Source organism: Lissotriton vulgaris, chromosome 5 (assembly GCF_964263255.1).
Source record: "Lissotriton vulgaris chromosome 5, aLisVul1.2, whole genome shotgun sequence".
NCBI classification, from domain to species: Eukaryota; Metazoa; Chordata; class Amphibia; order Caudata; family Salamandridae; genus Lissotriton; species Lissotriton vulgaris.
The window spans coordinates 330,648,228-330,675,796 of record NC_141693.1 but is presented as its reverse complement, the minus strand read 5'-3'; the positions used below and the strand labels follow the sequence as shown (position 1 = coordinate 330,675,796).

The 27,569-nt window shown below is 44.5% G+C and overlaps 1 protein-coding gene across 1 annotated transcript in view; it reads right to left on the bottom strand.

Annotated features, from left to right (window-relative positions):
* Positions 1-27,569, bottom strand: part of EMC1 (ER membrane protein complex subunit 1) — a 307,425-nt gene that overhangs the window by 161,634 nt on the left and 118,222 nt on the right. The window contains exons 14-15 of the mRNA XM_086921577.1: positions 21,657-21,856; positions 19,117-19,266 (exon numbers count right to left, since the gene is read on the bottom strand). Of these exons, the coding sequence (XP_086777703.1) occupies positions 19,117-19,266; positions 21,657-21,856 (350 nt within the window). The remainder of the gene's footprint in view (positions 1-19,116; positions 19,267-21,656; positions 21,857-27,569) is intronic.

The window sequence follows — 27,569 nt, the reverse complement described above, 5'->3', positions numbered from 1 at the left end:
TGGTGTGGCAAACCAAAAAGCGTCTGTCTCCCCAAGTTGCCGTTCTTGTTAGAGGTACTGGTAGAAGGCAGGTGTTAGCAGATCTCAGCAGCCTTTTCGGAGTGTACAGCTGGAATGCCTCAGTCAGAAACTTGGGTCCGACGCCATGTACTGCCTTATAGGCAATGCAGAGGGCCTTGAATTTAATTCGGCTCTCTACTCTAAGCCAATGAAGCTGGCGAATGGCAGGAGTAGTAGGCTGGCGGCGAGGAATGTCTAAAAGAATTCTAGCAGCCGCATTCTGTATAGACTGTAGCTTGGACAGCACACGTTTCTGGGTGTTGAGAAAAAGGGCATTTCCGTAGTCGGTTTTGGAAAATACCAAGGTGGTAACTAGGGTCTTCCCAGCTGAGGTGGGAAGGTAAGGCAGCAATTTCTTAATTTTCTTTAAAATAAAGAAAGCAGAGGAGACAACTTTGTTGACATGAAGGTTAAATGTCAGCTTGCTGTCGAAGAGGACTCCCAAATTCCTTGCCTTTTCCACTGGGACAGGTGGAGAGCCCAGCTGGTTGGGCCACCAAATGGAGGACCATTCTGGGGAGGGATTGCCAAAGGTCATGACCTCGGTTTTATCCGAGTTAAGCCTTAGGCAATTGGAGGACATCCACATACTAACAGCAAGCATAGCCTCCTGGAAATTAGCTGCCACCGCTGTGCCATTCTTATGGATCGCCAGCACCAGTTGGGTGTCGTCTGCGTAAGATGTTAATCGCACCCCATGGGCCTTTATTACCCTCGCTAAGTCCGCTAGGTAGATGTTAAATAACGTGGGACTTAGCGAGGAGCCCTGTGGTACTCCACATGGTAATGTAGAGACGGTAGAGTAGAAATTACCCAACTTGACCGTCTGGGAACGGTCGGCCAGGAAAGATGAAATAAGGTCTCTAGCCAAACCGTTTATCCCCAGAGCTGTGACACGGTCGACCAAAATAGCATGGTCGACCGTGTCAAATGCTGCGGACAGATTCAGAAGAATCAGGATGGCCGCACCTCCCTGGTCTATAATGGCTCTAATTTCATCTGAAGCTTTTATTAGAGCGGTCTCCGTTCCATGTCCTTTCCTAAAGCCAAACTGCAGAGTACAGGGCGGTTGTGATTTAAATAAATACACTGTTTATTTTCATAACACTTGTGTGGTGTCCTTTCACTTGGTGTTCAAGGGGTATATGTGATGGTATAACAGCTGGCTTAACACGCCCTCTAGAGTTTAGCCCGAAGACTGCTTGTATCCATGCTACTAGGATAGCTGGTCTATAAGGTTGACTTACAACCAATCACCATAAGGGTTGTTTGGACTGATACATAGTGATCACTAGAATAGTGAACACTGAATATCAGGCCAACTTCTCACATTGGTGAGCAGCGGTTGGGATTTGAGCTTGCTGTTTTACCACACGTATCCTAAGAATATCTTTGTTAAAGATCACATAAGTATAAGGTACATATAACTTAGCTTAGAATACTCTGAGTTCTACTGAACCAGCTGTTGTAGTTCAACAAGGCTTAGCGCACCTTGACTACAACTCTTAACAAGGGATCAGTAGGCAAACATATAGTGTAGGTAAGGGCATCACTTACACCACACTAGAAAAGCAGCATGTCAGACAAAGGAGGAAACTCTGAGTCTCCCCTTGTGTCAGTTGACCCTCCACAGGTCATGTCCAGATATGCAGCACTTAGCTTCCAGGAGATGAGACAATTGTGTACCTCCAGGAAGCTAAAACAGGGTTCTAACCCTACCATTCCCTTTCTGATTGGTCTCTTAGAGACTTATGATGCCAGGAGAACTGCTTACCCAGATTCTTCTAATCCAGATGGGAACATGCCTCCCCTAGAGGGAACTACTGGTGACCCTGACCTCCACCTCCAGGCAGCAGATGATGCTGAGGAGAAGGAGGAAGAGGAGTTATCAGAGGATGAGGCAGACAAGGGACAGGTAGAAGTCAGGAGACTTACCAGGTCCAACTTAAGTAGGCATGAGAATGGATTTGGGGGACCCCCAGGGCCACTCTCAGGCAGACTTAACATTGGGAGTGGACGAGTTAGGTCTCTGTCCAGAGGCTCTAACAGATCCATTCGAACCAATGGCTCTCAGACCTCTTCTCATAGAGGGATGTCATCCCCTAAGAGAAGGGAGCATGAAGCTAGGATGAGGGAAGCCAATCTGAGGATTGAAAGGGAAGAACTTGCCCTGGCCAAAGAGAGGCTTGCCTTTGCTAGAGAGCAGAAATTGAGTGGGGCAGATCCCACTGGTGGCAGCATTCTCCCAAGAGAAAAAGAATGGAGTTTAGACACTAGACACCTGAGTAAGATAGTGCCCCCCTTTAAACAAGGGGATGACATCCACAAATGGATGACTGCTTTGGAGAGGGCCTGCACTGTACAGTGTGTCCCCCAGAGTCAGTGGGCAGCTATCTTGTGGCTCTCCTTTGAAGGCAAAGGTAGAGATAAGCTCCTCACTACTAGAGCTGAGGATGCTAACAATTACCAAGTCCTGAAGAATACACTGGTTGATGGGTTTGGTTTAACCACTGAACAGTACAGGTTGATGTTCAGAGACACCCAGAAAACTCAGTCTCAAGATTGGTCTGACTTTGTAGATTGTACCACTAAGGCTTTTGAAGGCTGGCTACTGGGAAGTAAGGTTACTGATTTTAAAGGATTGTACAATCTAATTATGAGAGAGCAAATCTTAAGTAATTGTCAGAACCAGTTATTACACCAACACCTGGTAGACTCTGCTCTGACCTCTCCACAAGAATTGGGTAAGAGGGCAGACAAATGGGTCAGAACCAGGGTCAGGCATAAGAACCAGGGTGGTGACCAAAAGAAGGAATCAACCAAGCCTCAAGAGAAGGGTGGGAATAAATCTTCTGATCAAACCACAGGGCCCCAAAATTCCTCTGAAAAGGGTGGGTCAAAAACTTCTCCCAAAACCCAAAAGAAACCTTATTGTCATACCTGCAAACAGGTAGGCCATTACAAAAGTGACAGCAGTTGTCCCAAGGCCAACAGCAATAAGGAGAACATACCCCCAAGTAATACTCCCAGACCTCCTGTTACCACTAGTGGTAATCCCCCAGGTGGTGGGAGTGCCCCCAAGAATGTGGTGGGCATTACTTTGGGAAACCAGGTGGACTATGGCCTAGCCAGGTCCCCTAACAACACTCTTGTCTGTGAGACTGGCATGGGGTTTGCCAACTTCACTACTGGTTCCCACATTTTGGGAAAGTATAGACAAGAGCCCTTTATCAATGGTCAGAAAGTTGAGGCATACAGAGACACAGGGGCCAGCATCACCATGGTGATTGACCATCTGGTCCCCTCTGCTCAACTGACCCCTGGTTTCCTTTATCAGGTGACAGACGTTCATGGAGTGAAAAGAAGGCATCCCATGGCAGTAGTCAAGCTCAGTTGGGGTAATGTCACAGGGCCCATGAGAGTGGCAGTGACAGATAACCTACCTGTAGATTGCTTACTGGGGAATGACCTGGAACTCTCAGCATGGGCTGAGGTGGAGCAAGAAACTCACTCCAGGATGATAGGCCTACCCAGAAAGGTTAGTGGGGCAGTAATAGCTACAGCCCCAGTCCCAGCACCATTCCTCCCTGAAAAGGTTGGAAGAGCAGTGGTAGCCACTGCCCAGGCTCAGACAGACTTTCCTGAACAGGATAGGAGGGCTGTGACAGTCATAGCCCAAACACAAACTGAGTGCCATCCTGAAAAGGTTGGCAAGGTTGAAATGGTCTCAGCCTCTACTCAGACAGATAGTGGGGTTGTGAAGACTGAAACAATGGATCACTCCACCCAAACAGAGAGCATTGAGGAGGAAGAAAAGTCTTCCCCCTCCCAGACACTAGGTGAGAGCCAGCCTCCTCAGGGAACTGACTCTACCCCTGGTGAAGGAACTGCCCCAGAGGTAGTCAGGCCTAGCCTGGCAGAGCCCCTGATGGCAGTGGACCATTCCCAGGTGGGACCCAGTCTGGAGCAGGTAGCCTGCACCTCTCAACCCTGCCTCCATCAGCCCAGGGCTGTAAAGGTCAGGGAGGCCAGTGGTGGACCCCAAAGGGCCCCCTGTCCGAAAATCCCCAATCAGCAGATTAGGATCACTGAAGCTAGTAGTCCTAGCCAAGTGAAAATAAAACAAACTCCTGAGGGATCCCCCTTAAACTTAGGTAGGGAACTCCCACAGCTGGACACTGCTGGGCACAGCCAAACCTGGGGCCTAAAAACCCCAAACCTGACCTGTCCCTCCAGTAAGCCAAACAGAGGGACTCAGCCTCCAGCTTTAGGTAGCCAGAGGTTGACCCTGAGAGCTCATAGCAACTCAGTACTGGAAAGAAAGGCACATATGGTGGATAGTGATTGGAGGAAGTTGAGCCCAACAGTAGTGGAGTCTCACTTCAGTACTCCATTCCCACACCAGCCTTTTACTTTGCCAAAGCACACCACAGGTAGTGATTCCCTATGGTGGAGACCCTCAGATACCCTTAGGGTGAGGGGTTGCTTAGTGGACCATGATACAGGGGGTAACCATGCCAGTGCATGGACCACCTCATATGGCCACTCAGGCAATATAGGCTTACCTGGTCAAGGATAGCCTTATCTCCTTTCGTTTGGGGGGAGGGGGGGGGGGGGGTTGTGTAGGAAGGTGGATACCCGACTATGGTTGCCCCCAACTTTTTGCCTGGTGTTTTGCTGGTTTTTCCGACGTGGTTGGCCTGGGACTCTGCCAATCAGGACCCCAGGCCTACTGCTCTCTCTCTAAAATGGATTCAATGTACCTTAGGTACATTTCCAATTGGTACTGGGCCACCTTATCAGACCCTGTAACTCAGGGCATAGGTGTACCCAGGGCCTACCAGGGGCCCAGGGCCTACCAGGGGCTGCAGCATGTATTATGCCACCCCTGGCTGGCCATCTAAATCTGACACAACTGGCTGCACGACAGCTGGGGCAAGGTGGTGTAATCACCCTTTGCTTTAGATATAGTATTCCTATATCTAACCCTAAAACGGACACATGTATTCCTATCAGTCACTCCTATGGCAGGCCTTAACAATCCTGAAGGCAGAGTGCTTGGAATTATGTGAGATGGTGCTCTGGCATGAGCTGAGCCCGTCTGCAGCTTGCGGAACCAAGTCCTAATAGCTGTTCTATGATAACGCGTACCATATACTCTTAAGTGCATTATAATCCACGCGGTTATATGCTATCTTTGATATCGCTTTATCAAAACATGTCGAGTAAGGTGTCATACGAATTGGAATACTAACCCCTCGCCAATTCTGGCGACGGGGTTAGCATTCCACCCTTCTAGAGGGACACAACATGTATGTAACTGTGAACCCCAGTTAAAGTTAATTCAAGCCTCAGCATCACAAAATGGATGCTGCCATAACAGACACGAGTCTGACCCCCTGCAGCTGGGAGTCCTTCCAGCGAGGGGAGCTTGGACAAAGGGTTTCCTGTCAGGGGCGGTGCTAGCACCATCCCAGACAGGGTTTTGTGTATCCTGGGTAGGCAGGGCTTTACAGGAAGGTGACTGCAAGTGGCACCCCGGTGCTCACTACGCATCTGCCGGCTAGAACCAGTTCCAGGGGCACACCAGCCCCTGAGCTGGGGAAAGTCCGGCATGGGAGAGGGGTGTAACCACCCCCCTTCCTGGTCCCAACCCTAGGGCAGGACCTAGTCGCGTACCCACCCCTTTCTTTAGGATAAAGGCAGGAGCGGGGACCCTTCCAAATGAGATCATCTTTGAATCAAGAAACTACTTTCTACGAAAGGAACTCTCGACTTCTTCTCAAGATTTCTCCCTTGTGGCTAAGGAGTAGTCACCCTGCACCCGCAGGCACCATCAAGAACTCTGCGGTTTGCTGCACGTCCTTCCTCCGGAATCCGACTGACCAGCTCGACGAGACCCGGCTTCCCTGGCACCTCTGACCTCTACCTACCTCTACAGCTAAGCTGAGAACCGTAGGTGCGACGAGACCTCGAGGGACCGGCCATCATCAGAACTGCACGACTTCTTTCCAGCACGACCGCCAAGGGATCCTCTGGTCAGTGCTTTGGGGTCCGAGAAGCCCCGACCCTGAGCAGCTCCAGCACCGAAGACCAGCCCCCCAGCATCCACGAGATCTGCGTGGGGCCCTTCTGCTTTTTGGCTGCTCACCGCGTTGTCTGGCTACTAGCCCGCTGGCTTGTGGCCTTCCCGACGACGCCCGACATCACCACTGCTGGTCTGGTTGCTCCAGACTGGCCCTTGCTCCCTCCCAAAAGAGGAGCACCCCGGACCCTCCTGGTCCACTCCAGACGCCATTTTAGATCCACCGCGTGGGCTTGAATTTGCCAAGACTTGTTGCCCCAATCCTGGGTCCAGCGACGTCGACAGCATCAACCATCGTGGGACAGCTCGCACCTCCATCCTGGTCACCGACAACGCCTCCTGGTCCGTGAGACTGCAGAGCCCAGCGTCGCCCACTCACCTGGTCGAGGTGACTACCATCCGGTGCCATCCTGGTGCCCATCTGATCACTGGCTAGTGATTAAGAACTTGGTCCCCTCTGCTTTCAGGTGTCATCCATCGACGATCCAGGCTTGGATCACTTCGAACAATCTTCACTGGTCGCCTGCTAGCAACTCTTTCTTCAGGCTCCTGGTTCGTCAACGAGGATTCCCGACGTCTTTGCAGACCTATGCAGCCGCAGCCCCTGGGCTAGGTAACTTCGGCATTTTGGTGCCCCAGCATAGCCTCACTATCCAAGGGTCCAGATCCACTGTCGTTTTCGACCTACCTTATCGGGTTCGCCCAAGAACACTAACTTTGCTTTTACTAGCTTCCATAGACTTTGTCCCGCATCCCGCGTGAGAGTGCACACTCTGCACCCGAGTCCCCTAGGCCTCCTACTAGTAATCTGAAGGTTCAGTAACGTAGTCCTAGCGATTTCAAAGCCTATTAGTCCAGTACTTACCTGCTAGTAATTTTGCATTCCACTTCCATAGTATATGGTTTTCCGTGCCCCTCGGGCATTTGTGTAAATTGTGCAATTTAAAGTATTTTCGTAAGAGTTTTGTTGTGTGCCTAGTACCCTGTCCTCATAAAGAGTACAGGGCTGTTGTGATTTAAATAAATACACTGTTTATTTTCATAACACTTGTGTGGTGTCCTTTCACTTGGTGTTCAAGGGGTATATGTGATGGTATAACAGCTGGCTTAACACGCCCTCTAGAGTTTAGCCCGAAGACTGCTCATATCCATGCTACTAGGAAAGCTGGTCTATAAGGTTGACTTACAACCAATCACCATAAGGGTTGTTTGGACTGATACATAGTGATCACTAGAATAGTGAACACTGAATATCAGGCCAACTTCTCACAATCCTTGCAACTTATTTAGCTACTGTGTTAATAGAAATTGAGGAGTTGTCTGGTTGTATTTAGATTCCATGGCTTGCATTAATTTCATTATGTATGAAGGAACAATGCTCTCTCCAAGATTTGATTTTAAAGTCTTCGTCAACAGCCGCAGAAGTAGAACTTATTCATCAGATCTGCGTTAGTCCTTCCACATCTAATGTAGTTTGACATATGCCAAATATGTGAGTTTTTTTCAATCGAGAGACGATATAAAATGATTATATTGTAAGCTTGCAGCCTGGATTTCAAAGTTAAACACTATTTTGTACTTCTTCATAAAACGTTATGTATGTCCCTTTATTACATAACTAAGTGGATAGAACCATACGCCAGCTATACTCTTGTGATCACTGTATTAATTTATTTCGCTTTTTTTTTTTTTTTAAATAGTACTTCGACCAATAGCATATTAAATTTGCCATTTCGAGATATCTAAAGACAAGCTTCCCTAAGGAGCAGGGTCAAGACTGATTTGTATATGGCTGGGTCCAAACTGAGGTGGCATGGTGTGCAAAACAACAAAGTACTGGGATGCAGTCCTGAGCAATTGCCAGTGGCTGAGATTAACTCAAGCCTTCTATTCTATCCATCACCCTGCTGCTGCAGATGATGTCTCTGGAGGTATAGCAGATAGAGAAGACCTCCACAGAGATTATTTCAGTCAGACGGAGGCCTACTACATTGAGAGAGATATCATGAACAGCCACTCCACGTGTCAATCCAAAAGCAGCATTGGCCCTGGTGGAATGAGCCCCAAGTACTTCTGGAGGATCCTCCTCTGCTAATGCTAGCAGATCTTAATGCAGAGAAATATTCACCTTGACAAAGTTCTTTCTGCACCGAATTTCCTTTCTTTTGCCCTAAGAACCCCACAGAAAGCAAATTATCCACAGATGGTCCTAGCTGTGACTGATGTAAAAAGTCAAGGCACTCTAGTAGATCTAGCCAATGGAGTCCATCTCACTTATTCCATAAGGGGTGAGGTGGAGTAAAGAATTTTAGGAGGGTGATGGATTGCCCAAAATGAAAAAGTAATCACAAATTTTGGCAAAAAGGCTGGCCTGGTCCTCAACATCAGTTTATCTGGAGAAAGAGGTGGAGTAAGGTGGTGGTGAAGAGGTTGGAGCTCATCCAAGCGATGAGCTATTGTAATCGCGATGAGGAAGACCGTATTTAGAATTAGGAGAGCTAGTGAGCAGATGTGCATTAACTTGAAGGGAGTACATAGGACGAACATCAGACCAAACACATTCCACTGTGGTATCACAAAGGGTTTGGAGTTAAATTGTGGGTAAAACCTTTTATAAACCTCATCACAAAAGGTGATTTAAACAAAAATGGCTCATCCAAAAAGCGCAAAAAAAAACCAACGAAATGGCTAAAGAATAATCTTTAATCGAGCGAAAAGCAAGTTCTTGGGCCAAAGACAAAACAAATAAAAATACATCCAACAATTTGGCCTGCAATGGGCTCAATGCTGCTGGCTCCACACCAAGCTACAAACCTGCCCCAGTACCCAGCGTAAATGGACTTGGTAAACTAACCGTGCACAGCGAGGACAACAGACAGCTTCGGTAGGTAGATAGATCAGTCTATGTGTGGAGGTGTAGATTGTGCAGGCCTGGTGCAGAATACCACCGTGCTGATCCGACAGAAGATTCTCTTGAACGGTAGGCTGATAGGGGTGACAAATGCTCATGGCCAGAAATTCCGCACCAAACACTCTTCTGGACAAATCCAAGCCAAATCCAAAGCCCGAGAAGGACTTTGGCCAGGTAATTCCTAATCTTCTTCAAAACTCTGGGCAGGAGAAGCAAAGGTGGAAAGGCAGAATGAGTCTGCCAGACAGAGCCTTTTGGAAACTTCAGAAAAGGGGGTGGTGATGGACAGAGTATCTGAATTAAACAGAACACTCATACCCAGTCAACAGATCAAGGCATGATCCCTCACCGTTTTTTGGTGAACGGTGATGGATCAAGCCCTGATCTGTTGACTGGGTACGAGTATTCTGCTTAATTCAGATGTTCTGTCCATCACCACCACCCCTTTTCTGAATCGTTTTGGAAACTTCAGCACACAAAACGCTTGACATTGCACGTTCTCGACTGGAACTTAACTAGCCAGGGTTATACCCATTGTTGGAAGAGGTCCTGTGCAGTCTCCGAGTGCACTCCTCAATCTTGATTCACCAGATGCTGCTGATAAAGGCCGTTCACCTTGGTTGTTTAAGATCCTACACAGTGGTTCACAATCCGGGAGATCTCCTAACATGCCAGCGGCCTGCAGAGAGAAAGCCTGTTGACCCAGAACTCCACTCCACTCCACTCCACTCCACCCTTCTTTCAGTAGTGTTGTTCAAGAAAACCTGTACCAGTTTCCCCTTGAAGGACGGCAGAAAGGCCTTCAATGCCAGCCGAATACACTGCAACTCCAACAGACTGATGTGGAGGTAACTGTCTACCAGCGGCAAGAGTCAGCTGATCTCCACCTCTCCCAGGTGAAATTCCCAAGCTAGCAGTGATGCCTCTGTCACCACCGTCCACTCTGAGTGGAGTGGGATCTACTGCTCATCCTATTGCGGCCTAGCAGCCACCACTTCAGATTTGTTGCAGTCTTGTCCGAGCCACTGAGACTTCAGATTCCACTGCATAGCCCACATATGTCACCTGGTATAGTCAATGAGCTAACGGACAAAGGAGCTCAATAGGCCAAGATGCCTCAGAGCGATACTCACTGAGAACCAGGACAGACAGAAGCTGAAACATCAGGACCAAAGCCCACATTTTCTGCTTCATTGTGACAGAGGAAAGGCTCTGAACTGCAGAATATTGAATACAGCTCTTTCAAAGGAAGGCTCAGCGAAGGAGTCAGGTGTGACTTTGCTATGTTGATCGTGTCCCCCAGCGATACCAAGATGTTCGCCATCATCTGGAGGTGGTCTAAAACTGCCTGTAGGGGGCTAACCTTCAACAGCCAGTGGTCGAGGAGGAAGAAAACTGTTATTGCCAACCTCTGAAGATGTGTGACACTCACCAACATAACTTTCACGAACTCCGGAGGGGCGCTGATAAAGCTGAAGGGGGGGACAGCAAACTGAAAATGCTCCTACCCTACATTGAACTGCAGGTAACGTTGGTGGGACTGCATGACGGGTACATGAAAGTACAGGTTCGGCAGGTCCAGGGCTACCATTCAGTTGCCTGGATCCAGAGCACACAGAACCTAGGCCAGTTTGAGCTTTTTGGATTTGCTCTTCTGCAGAAAGGTGTTCTGAGGGCTAAGATAAATAAAAAAATAGACAAAGGCCTCTGTCCTTTGTGGAAGTAGGAAATTACAGGAGTTAACCAATCCCAATTTCCACACCCGGTACACTCCCTACGATACCTATGCATCTCTTGCAACAAAATAGACAGTTACCCGCCTGAAAGGCACGCTAATGTGGACGGAAGAGGTGATGGGTTGGAAAGAAATGGAAGAGCACAGCCCAGCTGAATGATCTGAAGGACCCATCTGTCAGATGCAACAATTTGTCACACTTGAAGGAAATGTCAGATCCTGACTCCCACAGGATGATTGTGTGCCACTAATGGCAATCTAAAGTTTGGATGCTTACACCTCGGGGCAGGGGGCCTGGGAAGATGTTAATGTTAATGTTATTTTGGAATTTGCAAAGCGCAAACTATCACTCCGAAAGGAGAATCCTGGCGCTATAGAGAGTGGGGAGGTCAACAGAGGTGAGATTCGTGCCCCTGTGGAACTGCACGTTGCCTGCCTGAACCCCAGCCCCGAAATAACGGTTTACTTGTGGATAATGGCATTGCCTGTGTGTCAAACCTCAAATAGCCCTACAAGTGTAAAAATAAATGTTGAGGAAACTATGTGACAGGGGTTGAAAGATCCAAAGAATGCATTGTGGTCTGGCTCTCCTTGAAGCAGCCCACAACAGAATCCGCTTTTTAACCAAACAAGTAAGAGCCGTTGAAAGGCTTATCTATAAGGGATGCCTGGACAGCCGCAGGGAAGCCTAAATATCTCATCCATGCATGGCGATGTAGCACCACACTAGTGCCAACTGCTTGTCTCAAGCAATCAGTGGTATCCAGACAGGAGTGAATTACATATTTAGCCGCAGCCTAACCATACTGAACCAACAGAACTATCAAGCCCCCTGGCCTCTTGTCTTGTAGGTCCATGCATAGGTTGTCATCATTTTTTTTCTTTGAATCCGTTTATTGAAGTTTTTCTAATTATACAATACAATGGCTTAGAAAAAGACGGGTAACAAGGTATACAGAGTAAAACGATGGCATATAATCTGAAAAATACAGTGTGCTAATCATGTAATGCCAATAATACAGTTGAATCACAATGCTGAGTGTACACCAGTAAGCCCGTACAATATAAGAAACACTAGAACTTAGCTTCACAATAGGACATATGACCAAAATATACTTTCGCAAGTAATGGGACATCTGTATGGCAACACCTGCAATAAAGGGCAGGAAAGGCGGAGCGCCTATGGAAACATAGCAGACGTTGGGAACAGATCCATATATTTCGATAAACTTTAAGGAATAAAACCCAAACAAAATATCGTAACGAACCCAACTACTTAACTACCCACCACCATTTCCCTGGTCATCTCCAACAGATGCTGTGTGAAATATTAACTACTAATGACCTCAAGAAGAGTGTGTAAGAGGGGCGTCATAATGAACACGATACGCAAAATCGCCTAGAACCGCTGTCTGCGCATCTGGTGCCCCCACCACTGTGTCAGGGCTACTGCCCATCGCAAGTAATTAGACTGCAAATCAGTTAAAATAGTGGCCCAATAAGTAGCAATAGGGTACTTTTTCAGCCCAAGTGTGTCTTCTCTATGCAGGGCTACACTGTCTGCTTGTGCCCAGTTGAGCATTGAAGGTTCCCAAGCTGTGAGGGCTCCAGGTATTTCCATCTGCATTTAAGAAGATGCATAACCACTATGAAATCCAAATCTAGGAAGTGGGAGGTTATCCTATGCTTCTTTCTCCTACGATACCAGGCCCAACAGACCTATTTCCCACATATGCAAGTCCGGTCGTTCGGTGAAGGCAGATAAGCTGGAGGTGATGCTGGTCCAGTATGTGTGTAAGTGGGGGGAAGTACCAAAGCATGTGCAGTAAGTCAGCATCTACATGGGAACAACGTGGGCAAGCTGCATCCTCTCGGTGTTAAACCCATTGATGTTGGCAAGTGAGAGATCAGCCCTGTGTACTATGTAAAGCTAAATAAGCTTGAAGCTGGCGTTGCGTGGCACGTGTCGTGGGCCTTACAGCAAGGCAGGCCATTCCTTCTCAGTGCAAGGGCGTGTTACATCTGCTTCCCAGCAGCAACACAAAGGGAAGAGCTGTGGAGTAGTGTGGGAGAGGAGTGAATCAGCTAACCAGCATATGTGGGGCCTGACCTCACCCATCACTTGCAGCAAATGGATCATAAGATGCATGGGCAGTTCAGCAGTCACATCACCCCAGTGATGCCCCAGTGTGGCAAGTAATGAGTTGTGAAGCAAAAATTGATACGGAGGTAGGTCATCCTCCTTCATTAACATCTCATACGTTGCCAATGCACCATCCCTGTACAGGTACCCCAGTGTGTGTAAGCCTGCTGCATCCCATGTTGTCAGCTCAGCTGTTAATGTGGGCTCCCCAAGCCTAGATGTGCCCAGCAGTGCCAACCCTGGTGCATAGGGTATCACATAGTTAGTGATGAGTAGGAATCTACCAAAGCAACTACACGCAACCCCCAGTAATAGTGAGTCAGGTAAGCGCGCTTGTGTGCAAGCGTGATACAGAGGCAAAATGGCAGACAGGCTCCAATTAAGGGAGGATGTGGCTGTGTCTAACAGGTGCATGCCTGCCAGTCAAACTTTGCTATCCACTGAACTTGGGCAGCGGGTTAGTGCTGCTCGAAATGCTATGTGCAGGTTGTCCTCATATAGTGCTTAGGGAGGGGGGGAGAATCATCCCCATTTACCATCCCTAATTGATGGTTGGCTTTGATCTGAATTAAAACCAAAAAGCTGGCCGAGCACTTGACGGCAGCTCTGCAGTTTTTTTTATATGGAATCTAATTAGGAGAACTAGGATATAAAAGGAGCTCTAGTATTCATAAAATGGATAGAGGAAAGGTTATTCGACCAGGATCAGAGATACAAGGATTGCCCATATGATATCAAGGAGCATTAGGAGATCTTTCTCGTTTGTGCTAAAGATCAACAATACTTACATCCATGAATACGTCATTACTTTTAGATCCATCCCTTAGGTCACCGGATATACAGCAAAGAGTGGATGAAGATTGGGGACAGATATAGGCGAATTGTGCAATATAGGTGCTTAGAGTAACTACACCCCGGTGAGTATGCTTCACCCATAAAACAGTGAGGCCACAGGGTTTATTGAACTAAGTGGGGGATATAAACAATACATTGCCACATTTGTGCTCTCTCTTTCTTCTACAGATAAAAAAAGATTCTTACCTTTACCTCCGCCAAAATAATAGACGCAGGTTTCTTTCACTATCAGCTACATCACATGGGAGGAAAGATAACCCCCAAGTCACTGGTAGGTCCTAGAAGGGTTTAGGTGCACATAAGATACTCAAAAAATTGTTATGACGAGGATATCAAATTATATTAATACAAGTGGGTTTGTTTGTATATATCTTTCCTCACTCTACAGTACCTGTTTTAAGAAGCGTCTGGAGCCCTGAGGAGCCCCGCTTAATTTTAATATTCCTTCAGTGGAGGACAGACCACATTATAGTGATTGGTAGGTGTTTGTAGTGTACCCCCACCAAAGATCATAAGAGGATCTAAAGGTAAAACAAATTTTAATGTGTCTATTGCTGCTCTGCCCACAGTGTCATTTTCAAGTAGCGTTTGGAGCCCTAAGGAGCCCCGCTATAATTCTGAAATTGTGAATATCTCCTGATCCACTCCAGAGATATCGAGAGGTGGGTACAATTAACTTACCTCACCGTCTTGGTTAAGAAACACAATGATACATAAGATATACTTGCCATGAAAGATAGAACTTTGATGGAGATAAATGTATATGTATGTTAAATGGACGAATGAGAGTTGGGGGCCCAGGGGGCAGTTATGTTGCACAATACGAAGCTCTCTTTGAAGATGTGACTAGGGATCTTTTCGTGCTAGGCCCACATGCATCAATGACTTCAACAAAGTGGCTTTTAAAAAAAAAAAAGCGATGGTGGGGTTGTTATGAGTTTTTGTTCTAGTCATCTTGTAAATGAATTAGAAGGGGAGTATTTTGCTCTTCGCCACACGATGGGAGGTGTGGGATGTTATATCATTTTTTGTATGGGGACATGGGGTGGTATATATTCTTTAATTAGTATGATATGTTTAAATAAATAATAACACATTGCCTATATGTTTTTTTGATTAGGATTCACTGTTTTTTAACTGAAAGAGAACTGTCTATAAACTTTTGTCCTGAAGAAGGTGGCTTATAATAACACAGAGGCCATTGAAACGCGTCGACGTATTATATGGTGTTACTTCCAAGGATCAAATTGGGTGGTAAATAGATTAAATGATTTATGGACACCCATGAAACATTATGATAATAAATTCCATGTGGAGTAACGAATTTTTGATGTTTTTATGATTAGACATTGGTGTTTGTTGTTCTCTCAATTTTTATTTTTTCTGTATTGTCAACATATTGATGTTTTTTATTCTTTATGTATTATATGAATTTGTTTATGAAAGCATTTTTAACAATTGTGTGAACTTTGTATATTGTATTAAAATGTGTTTACTTTTGCATATCTACTGTTTTTGAGTATTGTTCTACATAATTGACTGTTGGGGCCCTAGTGGATTCTTTTTGTTTACGATCAGTGGCATTAGAGTTGTTGTTGATGTATGAAGCTGAGTGAATTAGTACGAATGGTCAAAAGCAATTGGTATTATTGATTCTAGTGCTGTGAAATCATTTTCCCAGGAGACATTTGTTCTTTATCTACCTGTGGTACCCCTTCTCTTGGGTGTGGGGTCGCTCCAATTCTCTCTTTAAGCTCTGCAGTTGCAGCAGTGTTCTATCTGAATAAGACTCGATGGGGACATGGTGTATTGGGGTGAATTTGGGATATTAATTTGTTCAAGGTCGAGATTAATTTAGCTGAGTCAGACATCGGTAAGTGTCCTCCTACAGTGCCGGTGGCTTCAGAGCAGTGGACATCTAAGGGGCCAGTGCAGAATGTGGCACTGTGGTGGAAGTTGACACCGAAGTTGGTGCAGAACCAGCGATGGGTACTAGAGTCACAGATCGTGGCGAGAACTGATTTGCCAATAATAAACCAGACATGAGATTCCCTGTCTATCTCGAAGGCCAAAATGCATGAGAAAGGTGAACCAGAAGAGAGGCAAAGATGCACATCATGGCCTCCATAACGGCCTTGATCTGCTTCAGCATCACCAGTGGGTTCATTGAGAGCACCTGCAGAATCGGTTCCTCAACGGAAGATCGTGAGTGAGACCCAAGTGGCACCTTTAAGCCTTTGAGACATTTTTTGTGGATAGAGTGTGGTAGGATGGGGTCGAGTATTGCTTGGCTTTTTTGTATCTCGTTTTGGCTTAGACTTTTACTCACCAGAAGACTGACTGCGAAGAGGACCTATTGCAGGAGCATCTCTGAGAGCATGAATGAGTCTGTGCTCTCGACTTCAAATTAATATGGAACTTGCATGCTTTCCTCTGATATCTGGTGACATGCAGCTGTGCTTCACGGTCTTGGATCGCCTTGGGTTCAATGAGGGTGTATTTCTCAGAGTCGCGTCTCGAGCCCAAACACCAATGACCCACCTGATGCATGCCTTTCACGAACATTTATTTATTTTTGTCACCGCAAGGTTTAAATTTGAAGGGACAATGTTCCCTTGCACACTGGTTCAAACTTTTAAATGAAAATACTGACCAATCCGACAAGAAAGAGGAGCAGAGCACCGGATTTGTGTTAGAAGGGGCGGAAAGAGAGAAACTGACCTCAGCACACTGGTGGGGTGCCTATATGCGGCTCCATTCCGTCATCTCGGCAGAGAGGCACTATAAAGCCACAAGGGGCCTCCAGCAGGCACACAGAAGCACTGCTCTTTAAGCTTTCTGGATCCAGTCAGGCGGCTGGGGAAATTCTAAAGGTGAGGAATCTCGTATTCGAGGTAAGCATCAGAACAGCGTAAGTCTAAGTCTTGGCCAAATTGACACTAAGAAGACAAAGAGGACTTTAAATGAGATTGGTTCTCGGTTTTGGGGCCTTGAAGGCTTTGAATGGTTGGTCTCCTTGCCTGCATCACAGGGAAAACAATTGCTGTAGTACAGCTACCAGGCGCTCTGCAGAGGTGTTCAGTGCAGATGTGGAACTGCATGCTTTCACAGGATTGCCAGGCAACAGGATCGTGTTCAGGAGTTAAACTGTACACTAAACAGTAGTGCCGGTCTGCCACCAACATCAGGGTGCTATTGGGTGAGCAGAAGATGGCGGTGGGGTGGATGCTCTGTGCAAGAGCCTCCGGATCTTGATGGCAGATTTGCATAGTGAACGTGCCATATGAAGAAATCTTTTCTGGAAGGCAATAAGATGCTGTGGCATAAAGATTAACTTGTTTGCTACTTATTTTCATGGCTCTGCTCCCATTTTCTTTCTCTCCGGGAGGTACAGACTGCCTATCTACACTGACACCACCAGGAAGTATCTTGGAAGCAGTGTCTGAGGGGGCAGAGTTTTTTTTATCATATGTCTTTATTGGTTTACAGCCAATTTGTGCAGGTAATAATTGATATAATTCTTAAGCAGCTGAAATATCTGTATTGATGAATAAACCATTCAACATTTTCTCACAAATCAACATTCAAGGATAGAGCAGTGAACACTGTAGGCTCCATTCCCCAACCAAGACATAGGAGTATGGTAATATAAATAATGATGTTATACAACAAAATATACCCCAGCAATCCTAATGTATAAATTCTAAGTATGTGACCTTGTTAGGTCATAACGAATGAGATTGAAGTCTGGTTTAACACAGGAAAGAACAAGAGAGTTCCTTTTCCAAATATTGATACCTTCATTTCATGCAAAATTCAAAAATTAGTTAAAAGCGTTCTTTAACAATATTAGTCAGGACTGAACACACAAAAGGTTCAGACAAATCATAAAAAAAATCTCTGAAATGTGATAACATGATCCAGTCCTTGTAACAGAACACGGGAACAGCCAATACATGTTTCGTCACATCCATGACTTCCTCAAGGCTCTGAAAAGATTGTAATGCTAAGAAATGATGGTAACTTACCAATAATTTCTATAGTAGAATTGTGACTTCAGATTCAAAGTAGATTTTGAGGGTTCCAAATTATGTTGGAGAAATCTTCCTTAACCTGAACCTAATCACGGCTAATATAGTCAATAGGTCCTTCAAGATGGGATTCACATCTTGTACAAGAATAGATTTTTTAAACTAACGGGTGGGAATCAAATTTCAGATTCGTAGATGACTCCTGGCGTAGTGTTATAAGCCGGTGTCATAAACGTTAGCGACGAGCAGTTCAACGAGGAGCCGTATAGTAGTAAAACAGGACTATCCTGAAGAGCTATAATAGGCCCCTCCCTATGGTTGCCTGACATATGGACGGGCTGGGGTCCATGATTACGGACAATCGGTTCACATAGAGAGGGACCTATTATAGCTGGAGATGACGATATGGCAGTGACCATTAGAATCAGGGAGTGTCAAGGGATGGGAATATAAAGTACAAAGGATGGTAAGCCTGAAGTATCTTTAATTCATTGCTATTGTTTTCATTTTCCTATTGCTCTCTTTTTTGTATTACGTGATTGATGGCGCGTACTTGTACTAATGACTAAGGAAACAACCAACTACTTTCTTTCTAGAAACTTCTGAAAATCCAACTTCTATACATGAACTCATACGTTTTGACTGTAACCCTCTCCTCAACTCATCCCACAGTTGTTTTCTTATCCAACTGAAACCTCTTTTGCCCAACAGTTTGTCAGAAACCTGGAAATGTACATCTTTATTTTTCCTATGTACTGCTTTTGTAGCAACACCATCTAATAATATATTATGAATAAATAAATGTTGTGCTTCAAAAGACTAGAAGACGTGCTGCAAAAGACTAGAAGACTTGGGAGAGAAAAATACTTATTCAATTCTTCATCAGAAGGTGAGCTCTGACTTAGCAATTATATCATCTTGCAAACAAAGTGCAGAGGGTGTGAGTAACACGTTTGCTTGACTGTTCACCAGTATGGGAGCTATGAGTGAACAAATACTTTCTTAGGCAGTAATCAAAAAGTTGGGTAAAAGGAAATCACCTGACATTTTATTGGTAGGAAAACGAATAGGAGTGTTCACATATCATTCAGTGGTGGGAGCTGGTAGTGTCAAATATTATCGTTCACTAAAAGATAGGTCCCTGGTGGGACAATCAACCTTCACTGAAGGGTGTAGCTTGTTGGGAACCTTACTTTGTCTATATTTTGCAGGTGGCGGACCTGAGGGGACGGGGATGTTACATTCGGATAGTTACCATCTTACTTCACACTAAAGGGATCATAGAGAACAACTCACCTTATCCTTTATCAGCAGCGTACACTGTGGAGGATGGGGGAAATGGGCTGTAGTTCTCTGAACCACTAGTTTGAAAGAAGATCCTGGACGGACATTAGGCAGGTACTGCTTCCACACAATGGTTCCTAAACTGCTCTCTATGCCAAAAAGCTAAACAGAAGATAAAAAATAGTTTCAATGTGCGGCAAAACCAAAACGATGCAAAAATCAATGTTTACCTCATCATGGGTAAACTTCCACATTGACCTTCCCTAATAAAATAAGTGATGAAGGGAATGCTTGACTTATTCTCAGCCAATGGAAATTGCTCGGGCCACATTCCACTCCATTGGTTTTTGCTCATCATGCCACCTTAAACAGAGAAACACCTTCTGCAGATCACTACTCACCCTGTTTCTCATGTGAACAGTCCAACCTGAACTGCCAGGCAAGGCTCTCTCCAGGAAAGAACACAAGGAACCCCAGGCCGGTTTCGGCATACTTAGGCCTTGTTCATGAGGTAAAGTTTGAGTTCAGAGTTTGCTATAGTTGATGTCCTAGGTGCAATGGGTAGACCCAGACACAGGACCTGTGCTTGTTGTGTCACAGAACTCACGCTGCACTCTACTGACAATCTCCAAACTGACAGAAATCGGTTTGGTGTTGCCTGTGTTTCCTTCTGGAGGGAGCCTTGCCTGACAGCTTGGGGTAGGCTGCCTTCATGAGGAGCTGTCTCAGTATTGATTTGCATAAGGAGGGCCTCTGTCTAGAGTTCCACTTTAATTCACTGATTTTCTCTGCTGCATCTTTTTTATAACCCATTTATACCCTCCTTCTCTTCCTTATACAAAGAGAAGTGTTTTTCCCTCATTCTGTGTTCTCTTCTCATCAGCGGCCTCCCGGCTCTCTGTTTCAAATCATCATTCCCAATTCTAATTCACAAATTCCATATTTCTTCCTGCAATGGTTAATTTAATCTTGTACTTGGAGCCTTTTTCTGAATGAGTAGCACAACTAAACCGAGTAAACAAGCTTCCTACAATTTTTGTAGAACTAGGCAACTACCATCTTACCACTCCTGGATTTGTAAGAGGTATTAAATACTGTATTTTACTATCTTAATGAACCCACTATTAGTTGCAAATTTTATCTGCTGACTAAAAAATGTTCACGTTCTCACTACTTTACTAGGATACCAAGTTATGTAGATGCAGATCTACATCACTACTTTGGCTCATTGAGTAAACAGCCCTCCATACTTACAAATACTGCTAAATACCGGTGTCATCCATATTCTTAAACCACGGCTAAATAAACATTTTACTGTAATCTTATACGGACAAAACCTTTCTGTATTTCAAATTAACAAAGAATGTGATTAATTTGAAAGTTCCAGTTGAACGTTTTTGAAACTACAGAGGTAAAACCTTTTTTAAATAAAATGTGTCGTGACTGCTAACAGATCAAACATTTAAAAAAAACGTTCCTCTGTATTCTCATTCATACCACATACACTAGTAAAACAGTTTTCACCTTCACCATTCCCAACCGCAACTCATCAAGTAAATCGTCCAGAAAACAAATGTCAATTTAGCAGGACGGCCTATTTCTTCACAACAAAGTAAATGTATGAGGAACCTCAAGATCACTCATCAATTCTAGGGGAAAAAATTAGTTGTCTAATAGTTGCCATTTGTGGAATTTCATCCCAGTATAAACAGGAAATATATATATATATATATATATATATATATATATATATATAATTCACGCTTTGGGATCATTTTAAAGAGCTTACTAATAACCTCAGTTTTGCCCAAGTTTTGAATCTGACATCTGCCAAAGTCTCCCAGCACATTGCAATTTGTGCCTAGTATGCTCCAGCGGGCACATGGTAACATTTTCAAGATGTATTAAACAGTGCTAATGATACTTTAATCAGTGGAATAGAGTACTGCAATACCTCCGATCTAAATCTCTCATTTAAATATACTAAATTTCAACAAAGATGTCAATACTATGCAGAAAAATGTGTGATGAGCATTGCTAAACTAAAAATACCTCTGCCTCCAGACCCACATAAAATTTAAGATGCTGAATAAAGTCAAAAATGTATTAAACAGTTCCTGCCACAACCACTTTGCAGAGAATCTATTCCAGCTCCTTCATAATTCTCAACCCCCCCCCCACCCTCAGTCCCACGCCCTCCTTATTAGCACATCTTGACCAGGTTACTGAATGCTTAGAACATACTTATTGTCATGCTAATGGTGTTAACACACATTTACTACAAAGTCCCAGTGTTTCCGCTCATAGTACTCCAGTGTCCTACACAGAGGACTATGTGCTCCTTCACAACCACAATGGCCTTCACACAGCTGCCAGTTTCTAGGTAACAGGCCTAGTATCCTTCATAGCCATAAGATTTTATCCACAGCTGCCGGTTCCCAAGTGCAACCCCACAATGCAGCTCTTTGTCCTTCTCATAAGCCTCCTTGAGGAGTGCATCTATTTGCGCTAAAATACCGGCCAGATTCCCCACATCTTCTAATGGTGCCCACCTTTCCCGAAGCTGTGACCATAACCATCATCTTCTGCAGGTTAAACTCATCCCGTGCCAATGTGTCAATGCTGATCTCATTCTTTATTTGGCTCCGAGGCTTGCGGGCATCATAGAACATCTTCCAAAGATGAGCCGTCCAAGACTGCAGGAGAATCAGCTGTGAGGACAGGCGTTTCAGGAACATCCCCAGTAGGCCATCTGCGTGAAACAGGACACAAATTATCACAGCCGCGAGTCATTAATTGAAGTAGCAAACAAGTGAGTTCAGGGTGCGGAGAGAAAATAGAAAGACCCAATAACGAAGTACTGTAAGATGGACACCATAAATCCACAGGATCTGAAAATGTGGAAGTGAGATTACAAGGAAATGCAGGGATATGTGGCGAGTCAGGGACTAACAGTGAAGAGTCATGGTGTCCAAAGCCAAGTGGGTGACTTTCAGGAATTCTTTTTTCCATTCAACAAAACTAATCATGCAGACCCTTGTCCCACTACAGGTATGGATTTTTCAAGGTCCAATATGACATATCAAAATAGGATTGAAATCATGATATGAGCCCAGGTGACAGCTTCGAGGTAGAAGAAACCCACAATGGCTGTGTAAGTTCAAGACTGGCATGAGGTCTACAGAGAACTGATGGAGGTGTCGGGGTCTAAGAGTCTTGAGAGAAAAGGACCAAAGCATGGTAGTTATGGACCCTAGGAGGGGCAGCAGAGACCCACTAAAAGGTTGGAGAACCCCACAGAGGCAAGAACACTCTGGGATTGGTAAAAAGGGTTTCAACCCCTATTATAGGCTGGGGAAATCACCAGGTGATGGAGGACATACTAGCAGGAGTGTTATACTCCTGGAGGCCATAAAAGAGGCTAGAGACCCAGACTACCAAAAATGTTTGCAGAGCTATTGGCATCAGCATAAGACCTCATTAGCAAAAAACGGTGTAAATTACCTTGTATAGCTGATCCATGGCAGCAAAAATATAAGCAAAGAAAATTCAGACAGGGAAAGAATACAACATGTTCACAAAGGAGCAAATAAAATAAATATGTTCAAGCTGTATGGCACAGACTGTACAAAAGGCATCCCCAGGTCACAGTCCCTGTACAAAACCAATGCGGAAAGACTAAACTCGTTTCTCTTCAGATTGCTCCATGTTTCCCTTATTGTAGGCAACTTTAAAAACACCAAGGAGAGTAGGGAAGCTCACACTTGCATCTCTCCAGTGGGCCATTAAATGATCAATGATCTCCATCACACATCTTCCAGGTGTGCTCTGCCCTCAAGGAGCCTGATCCGCGACCTGTCAGGGCAGTGAGAATGCTTACAGTAACAGGACGGAAGCAGATGATGTCAGAAACATCTCCCTCTCGTCAGCCCCAGATCCACTCAACCACGAATACTTCCCCAAGGTCAAAATAGCAGCTTTGAGGGTTCAACCCTTCTTGTTGCTTCTGCCTACACCACAGCGCTATGCTGCACACTCAGTTCTATGATCATCCTTGCAGCTTACTGCTGTCATCTGGTAATCTCTTCTATACGAAGACATGAAAGAAACTCCAGAATATTCACCACTCAGGACTTGAAAATGTATTTAAATGCCATTTACACAGTTAGGGGCTTCCAACTTCCACTTCTCTGACTGGAGCGTAAAAGCTCTTGCTCGGTGCACTGCATGCCCATGAAAAAGCCATCTACAACACAGCTCTTTGGAAAGAGCTGCCATGGTAAAGCCCCAGTGGCCAGGCCCCTTCTTTTCAAGTTTATTGACTAGTCTACGTTTGCCAGCAGTTTCTCTTGCTCGATGTGCTTTTAGGCTCCAAGCTGAGGTGGCTGTTTTGTTTCAAACACTCTAATAAGCGGGCATCTCCAAATATATCCCTGTTGGCTGGAGAGAGGTGCACTTTTCTAATGTACTGTTTAAGAAGCAACATAACATTGCAACAATAATTCATAAAAACAATTTACATTGGTTTACCGCTTGTAATATAATTATATAGTAATTCATGAGCAGCATATCTTAAAATACAGTATTTGCAATTTTCTCACACTTGGCCTTCATTGTATAATGCAATTCATCTTGTACTGAGATCTTCACCCTGCTGACCAAAAATGGGGAAATACACTTCCTTCTAAACATCCTTGAGGTTTTGAAAACAGAAAGGAAATTGCTGGCATACAGGCAAGCAAGAGGAATTACATGATTCAGCAAGTAGATTGTCAATAAATACATAGAGCTGCATGGAAGCTTAGTACAATACGGTTTAGGATATTAGACTAATAAATTTGGGATGTGTGCTGACGAATATTTGGGGTATTTTACCTTCTAACCTTCTTTTTAATCACTGAGGTGTTGATTATGATAATTGGTGTGTGATTTGTAGAAGATTTGCACATAGAATGTAACACATTCTAAAAGATCAATATGTCAGGCTAGAAAAAACTGAAAAAATATTCACACATGATTTCTAGTACTTTCCAAACATTTAATTTTTTTGTCTTACTATTATTAACGTTTAGGGAATTTGCCACACAATATAACGAATTAGGAAATACTAGAATCAAAATGTGAATTACTTAACATGACAGTGTCATCAGTGTACAATTAAGGTAATACATGCCTTGTCCCTATTTTAGTGGGGAAATTATTTATCTTGCCTAGCTCTAGGAGAAGGTGAGATAGTAACACGATTTACCATTAGCACAGTGCTAACAATAAACCTTACTTTACACCTTTCTGTAATTTGTGAGAGAGTTATTTTCACTTTGCCCCGTTGACTTAACAGATCATTGCCCAGGTACAGCAATAAAGAGGTTGATGGGTCCTGGTAACTCAGTGTGCAAGACTAACTCCTTGAGCATGCTCAAAGGGAAAAGCCAATCTATTGTAACCAACTAGAAAAATATATCCACAGTAAAAGGGAGGTGCTGACATTTGTTTTTACTAAAGCAATATTGGCAAAATTAGTAGGTTTAATGCAATTTGCCAATGTAGAATGATTTTTGCAAAATGCAGTTTGAGCAAATGGAATAATTTAATTTTCCTCTGGTGGAAGCTGGCTCTATATATGCTATACCAAAGTAAGGTATAGTGTGCACAGAGTCCAGTGGAACCCCAAAGGTAGGGAGAGGTAAAAGTAGATAGCACCTTACTCTGCATTTGTGGAATTGTGGGCGAGCAGTAAGGCTTTATCAGAGTGTAGGGGGGCGATTTCAAACTACATGTAGGTATAGTAATAACTTAACCTGTGGCCTTTTGGATGAGAAGGAACACGCTCTAACTCATTTCCCTCATACAATAATTGGGGACTGCTTGAATGAAACTCTTTGGTTTAGAACTGGTTTGGATGATGAATTGGCGATTCCCCCAGTCCCGCTTACTTGTACTTTCAACGGTAGAGGATCATCCAGTATTATAGATTTTATATTTTTGTCTCTAGCAATGCTGGGTCCAGAGTTAATTACCCTAATAGCATTATATTATCACTTCCGCATAAGTCAGATAGGCGTAACCCTTTGAGAACACTTGGGCAAAACACTTTGATTTTGGACAGGCTAAATGGGTATTCGCTCAAGTGGGATAAAGCGGATCCATTAGTAATTACTACAAATGTAGTGAAAAACTCATTAACGGCCATCGAAAAGTGCCTCGACCCAGCTATCTCCAATGAAGAGGTTATGATTAACTTTGCGACTATAACAAAAACAATAAATGAAGCCCTCTTTATTAAATTAAAAGATAGAAAGGGCAAAGATAAAGGATGGTTTAATAAGTCATGCACTAAAGCATACTCCAAATTAAAAGTAGGCCTTCATAAAACAGTAAGAGATAAACAGGAAATTTCCAACCTCAGAAGGGAGTATAACCAGGCTATAAAGTCTAGGAAAAGTGAACTGAAAAATGAACTATGAGACCAACTACATAAAAGTTGAACCACAAAGGATAACATCGCCTTTTGGGCAATTATTAAATCTCCTTTCAACTCAGAAGCCAGAGATAATCCCAAAACTGAAGTAGCGATAGATGAACAAACATGGGTCGAACACTGTCCGGATATTTGGACTGCCCTCGGAGGGACAAATTGTACACAACGACATGGAAATAACACATTTTAAAATTACGACAACCCATTTTCCTATAGTCCTTGATATCACGCATGTGGAAGTAGAGCTTGCTTTGTTAGCTAGTAAAAGTGGAAAGGCCCCAGGCCCCGATGGGGTCCCAGTCTATTTTTTTTAACATAATTTGGAACTGTGGCCCCCAGTTCTGACCAGAGTTTTAGAAGCATCATGTGCAGTAGGGTTGGTAGATTCATGGTCAGAATCCATTCTGGTCCCGATTTTTAGGTCTCGCCTTTTTCATTCCGCAGGAATGGAAAATTGAGAGAATTCTAGTGCTCAAAATACTCGTCAAACTAAGGCTTTTTCTGTGCGGCTTTCTTCGAGTTCACGTGAATCACCTGACCAAACAAGCACGCGCATCAGCCTCCCTCCCTTCCTCCTAATTGCATTTTTTCACGGCCGCCACCACATCAAAGGGCTTCTCCCAGCGTGCGCTCTGCGGCTTCTCCTCCCCTAATTATTCATGGCTGGCCGGCCGTACTTTCAGTTTCCCGGCCGCTCATCTTCTCGCTTGCTACCTCTACACCTTCTCCCCTGTATCTCTCCACTTTATAAACTTCGCTTTTTCACCTTCACTCTTTTCTGTCCCTTTCACTGCACTCTCTTACCTTTATTTTTATTCCTTTCTTTCTCTCACTCCCTTTCATGATTCCTCTCTTTTTCTCTCTTCCCCTCCTTTTCATGCTTCCTCTTCCGTACTTTGTTTCCTGGCCGCTCTTGTTTTCCTACCCTTTGTGTCTCCAAGATAACTTGCTATGATAGAAATGCATCGGGATTGATGTAACAATACGTCATTGTTAAAACAATGCTTCAAATACAAAACTGCAGTCATATTCCTTGGCCCGCTTTAAATGTAAGCACACATTAAATTATGCTGAGGTGTAATACAGCCCCCTACGAGTGAGACAATGTAGTCTCACACAAAGCAACTTTGACAGTCAGGCGATCGGCTGGTCAGGGTCACTTACCATGGTCAAAAGGTTTGTAGATCTGTTCTCAGGAAAAAAAAAGTCTCTGTGCGGGCTTCGTGATGATTACGTTTAAGCTGCGTTACCATACCATACATACCATAACGGCTACCTTCTTTATAGGGCAGGGAAGGAGGGATACAGGCGAATTCAGATTACAGGAGTGGGCAAGTAAATCAGCGTGAAACAATCAATGGACACACCGATATACACGTTCACATAGTAAGGTGTTTTTGAGAAGTCCATTTTTGAGAGAACTGTGCAGTTTACCGTAATGTAGCTACGGTTCTCAAGTGAATGTGAACTGTTTGTGGCTGCAATTACATACATACCCAAGAGAAATCAAACCAGCAGAAAACGAGGGGTGGGTAGTACTGGGGGTAAAAAGTGACCACAGATTTAGATTAATATAATACAGGGCGGCACGAGGGCCCCGCGTTGCAGTCAGAGATACCAGGAAACAGTCCTGTAAATTAACGGCGGACAATTTCTACAAAAGGGAAATGTCTTGAATAGACAACGCATGAAAATGTTGATAGAAGGTCACTTGTCGTCCTCCACAGCCCCACCGTCTCATGTTGCATTCCTGCAAGGAGGGGGTATCTCTTCTTGTAATTTATAGCGCTTACTACCTGTGTAGCGCTGCGACAAGGAACATTAAGCTTCCAACTATAGGCATAGCGCAGAGGGGCCCCACTGCTTTAGGGGTCCAGCGACCAGCCCATGGCCAATAAATACATCGTAAATATGGGAGAGTCCCGGACCCTCATTCAGTTCTGCAGAGGGACGCGTCATTTTGCGTCACCCCACTTTCCCCAACAGG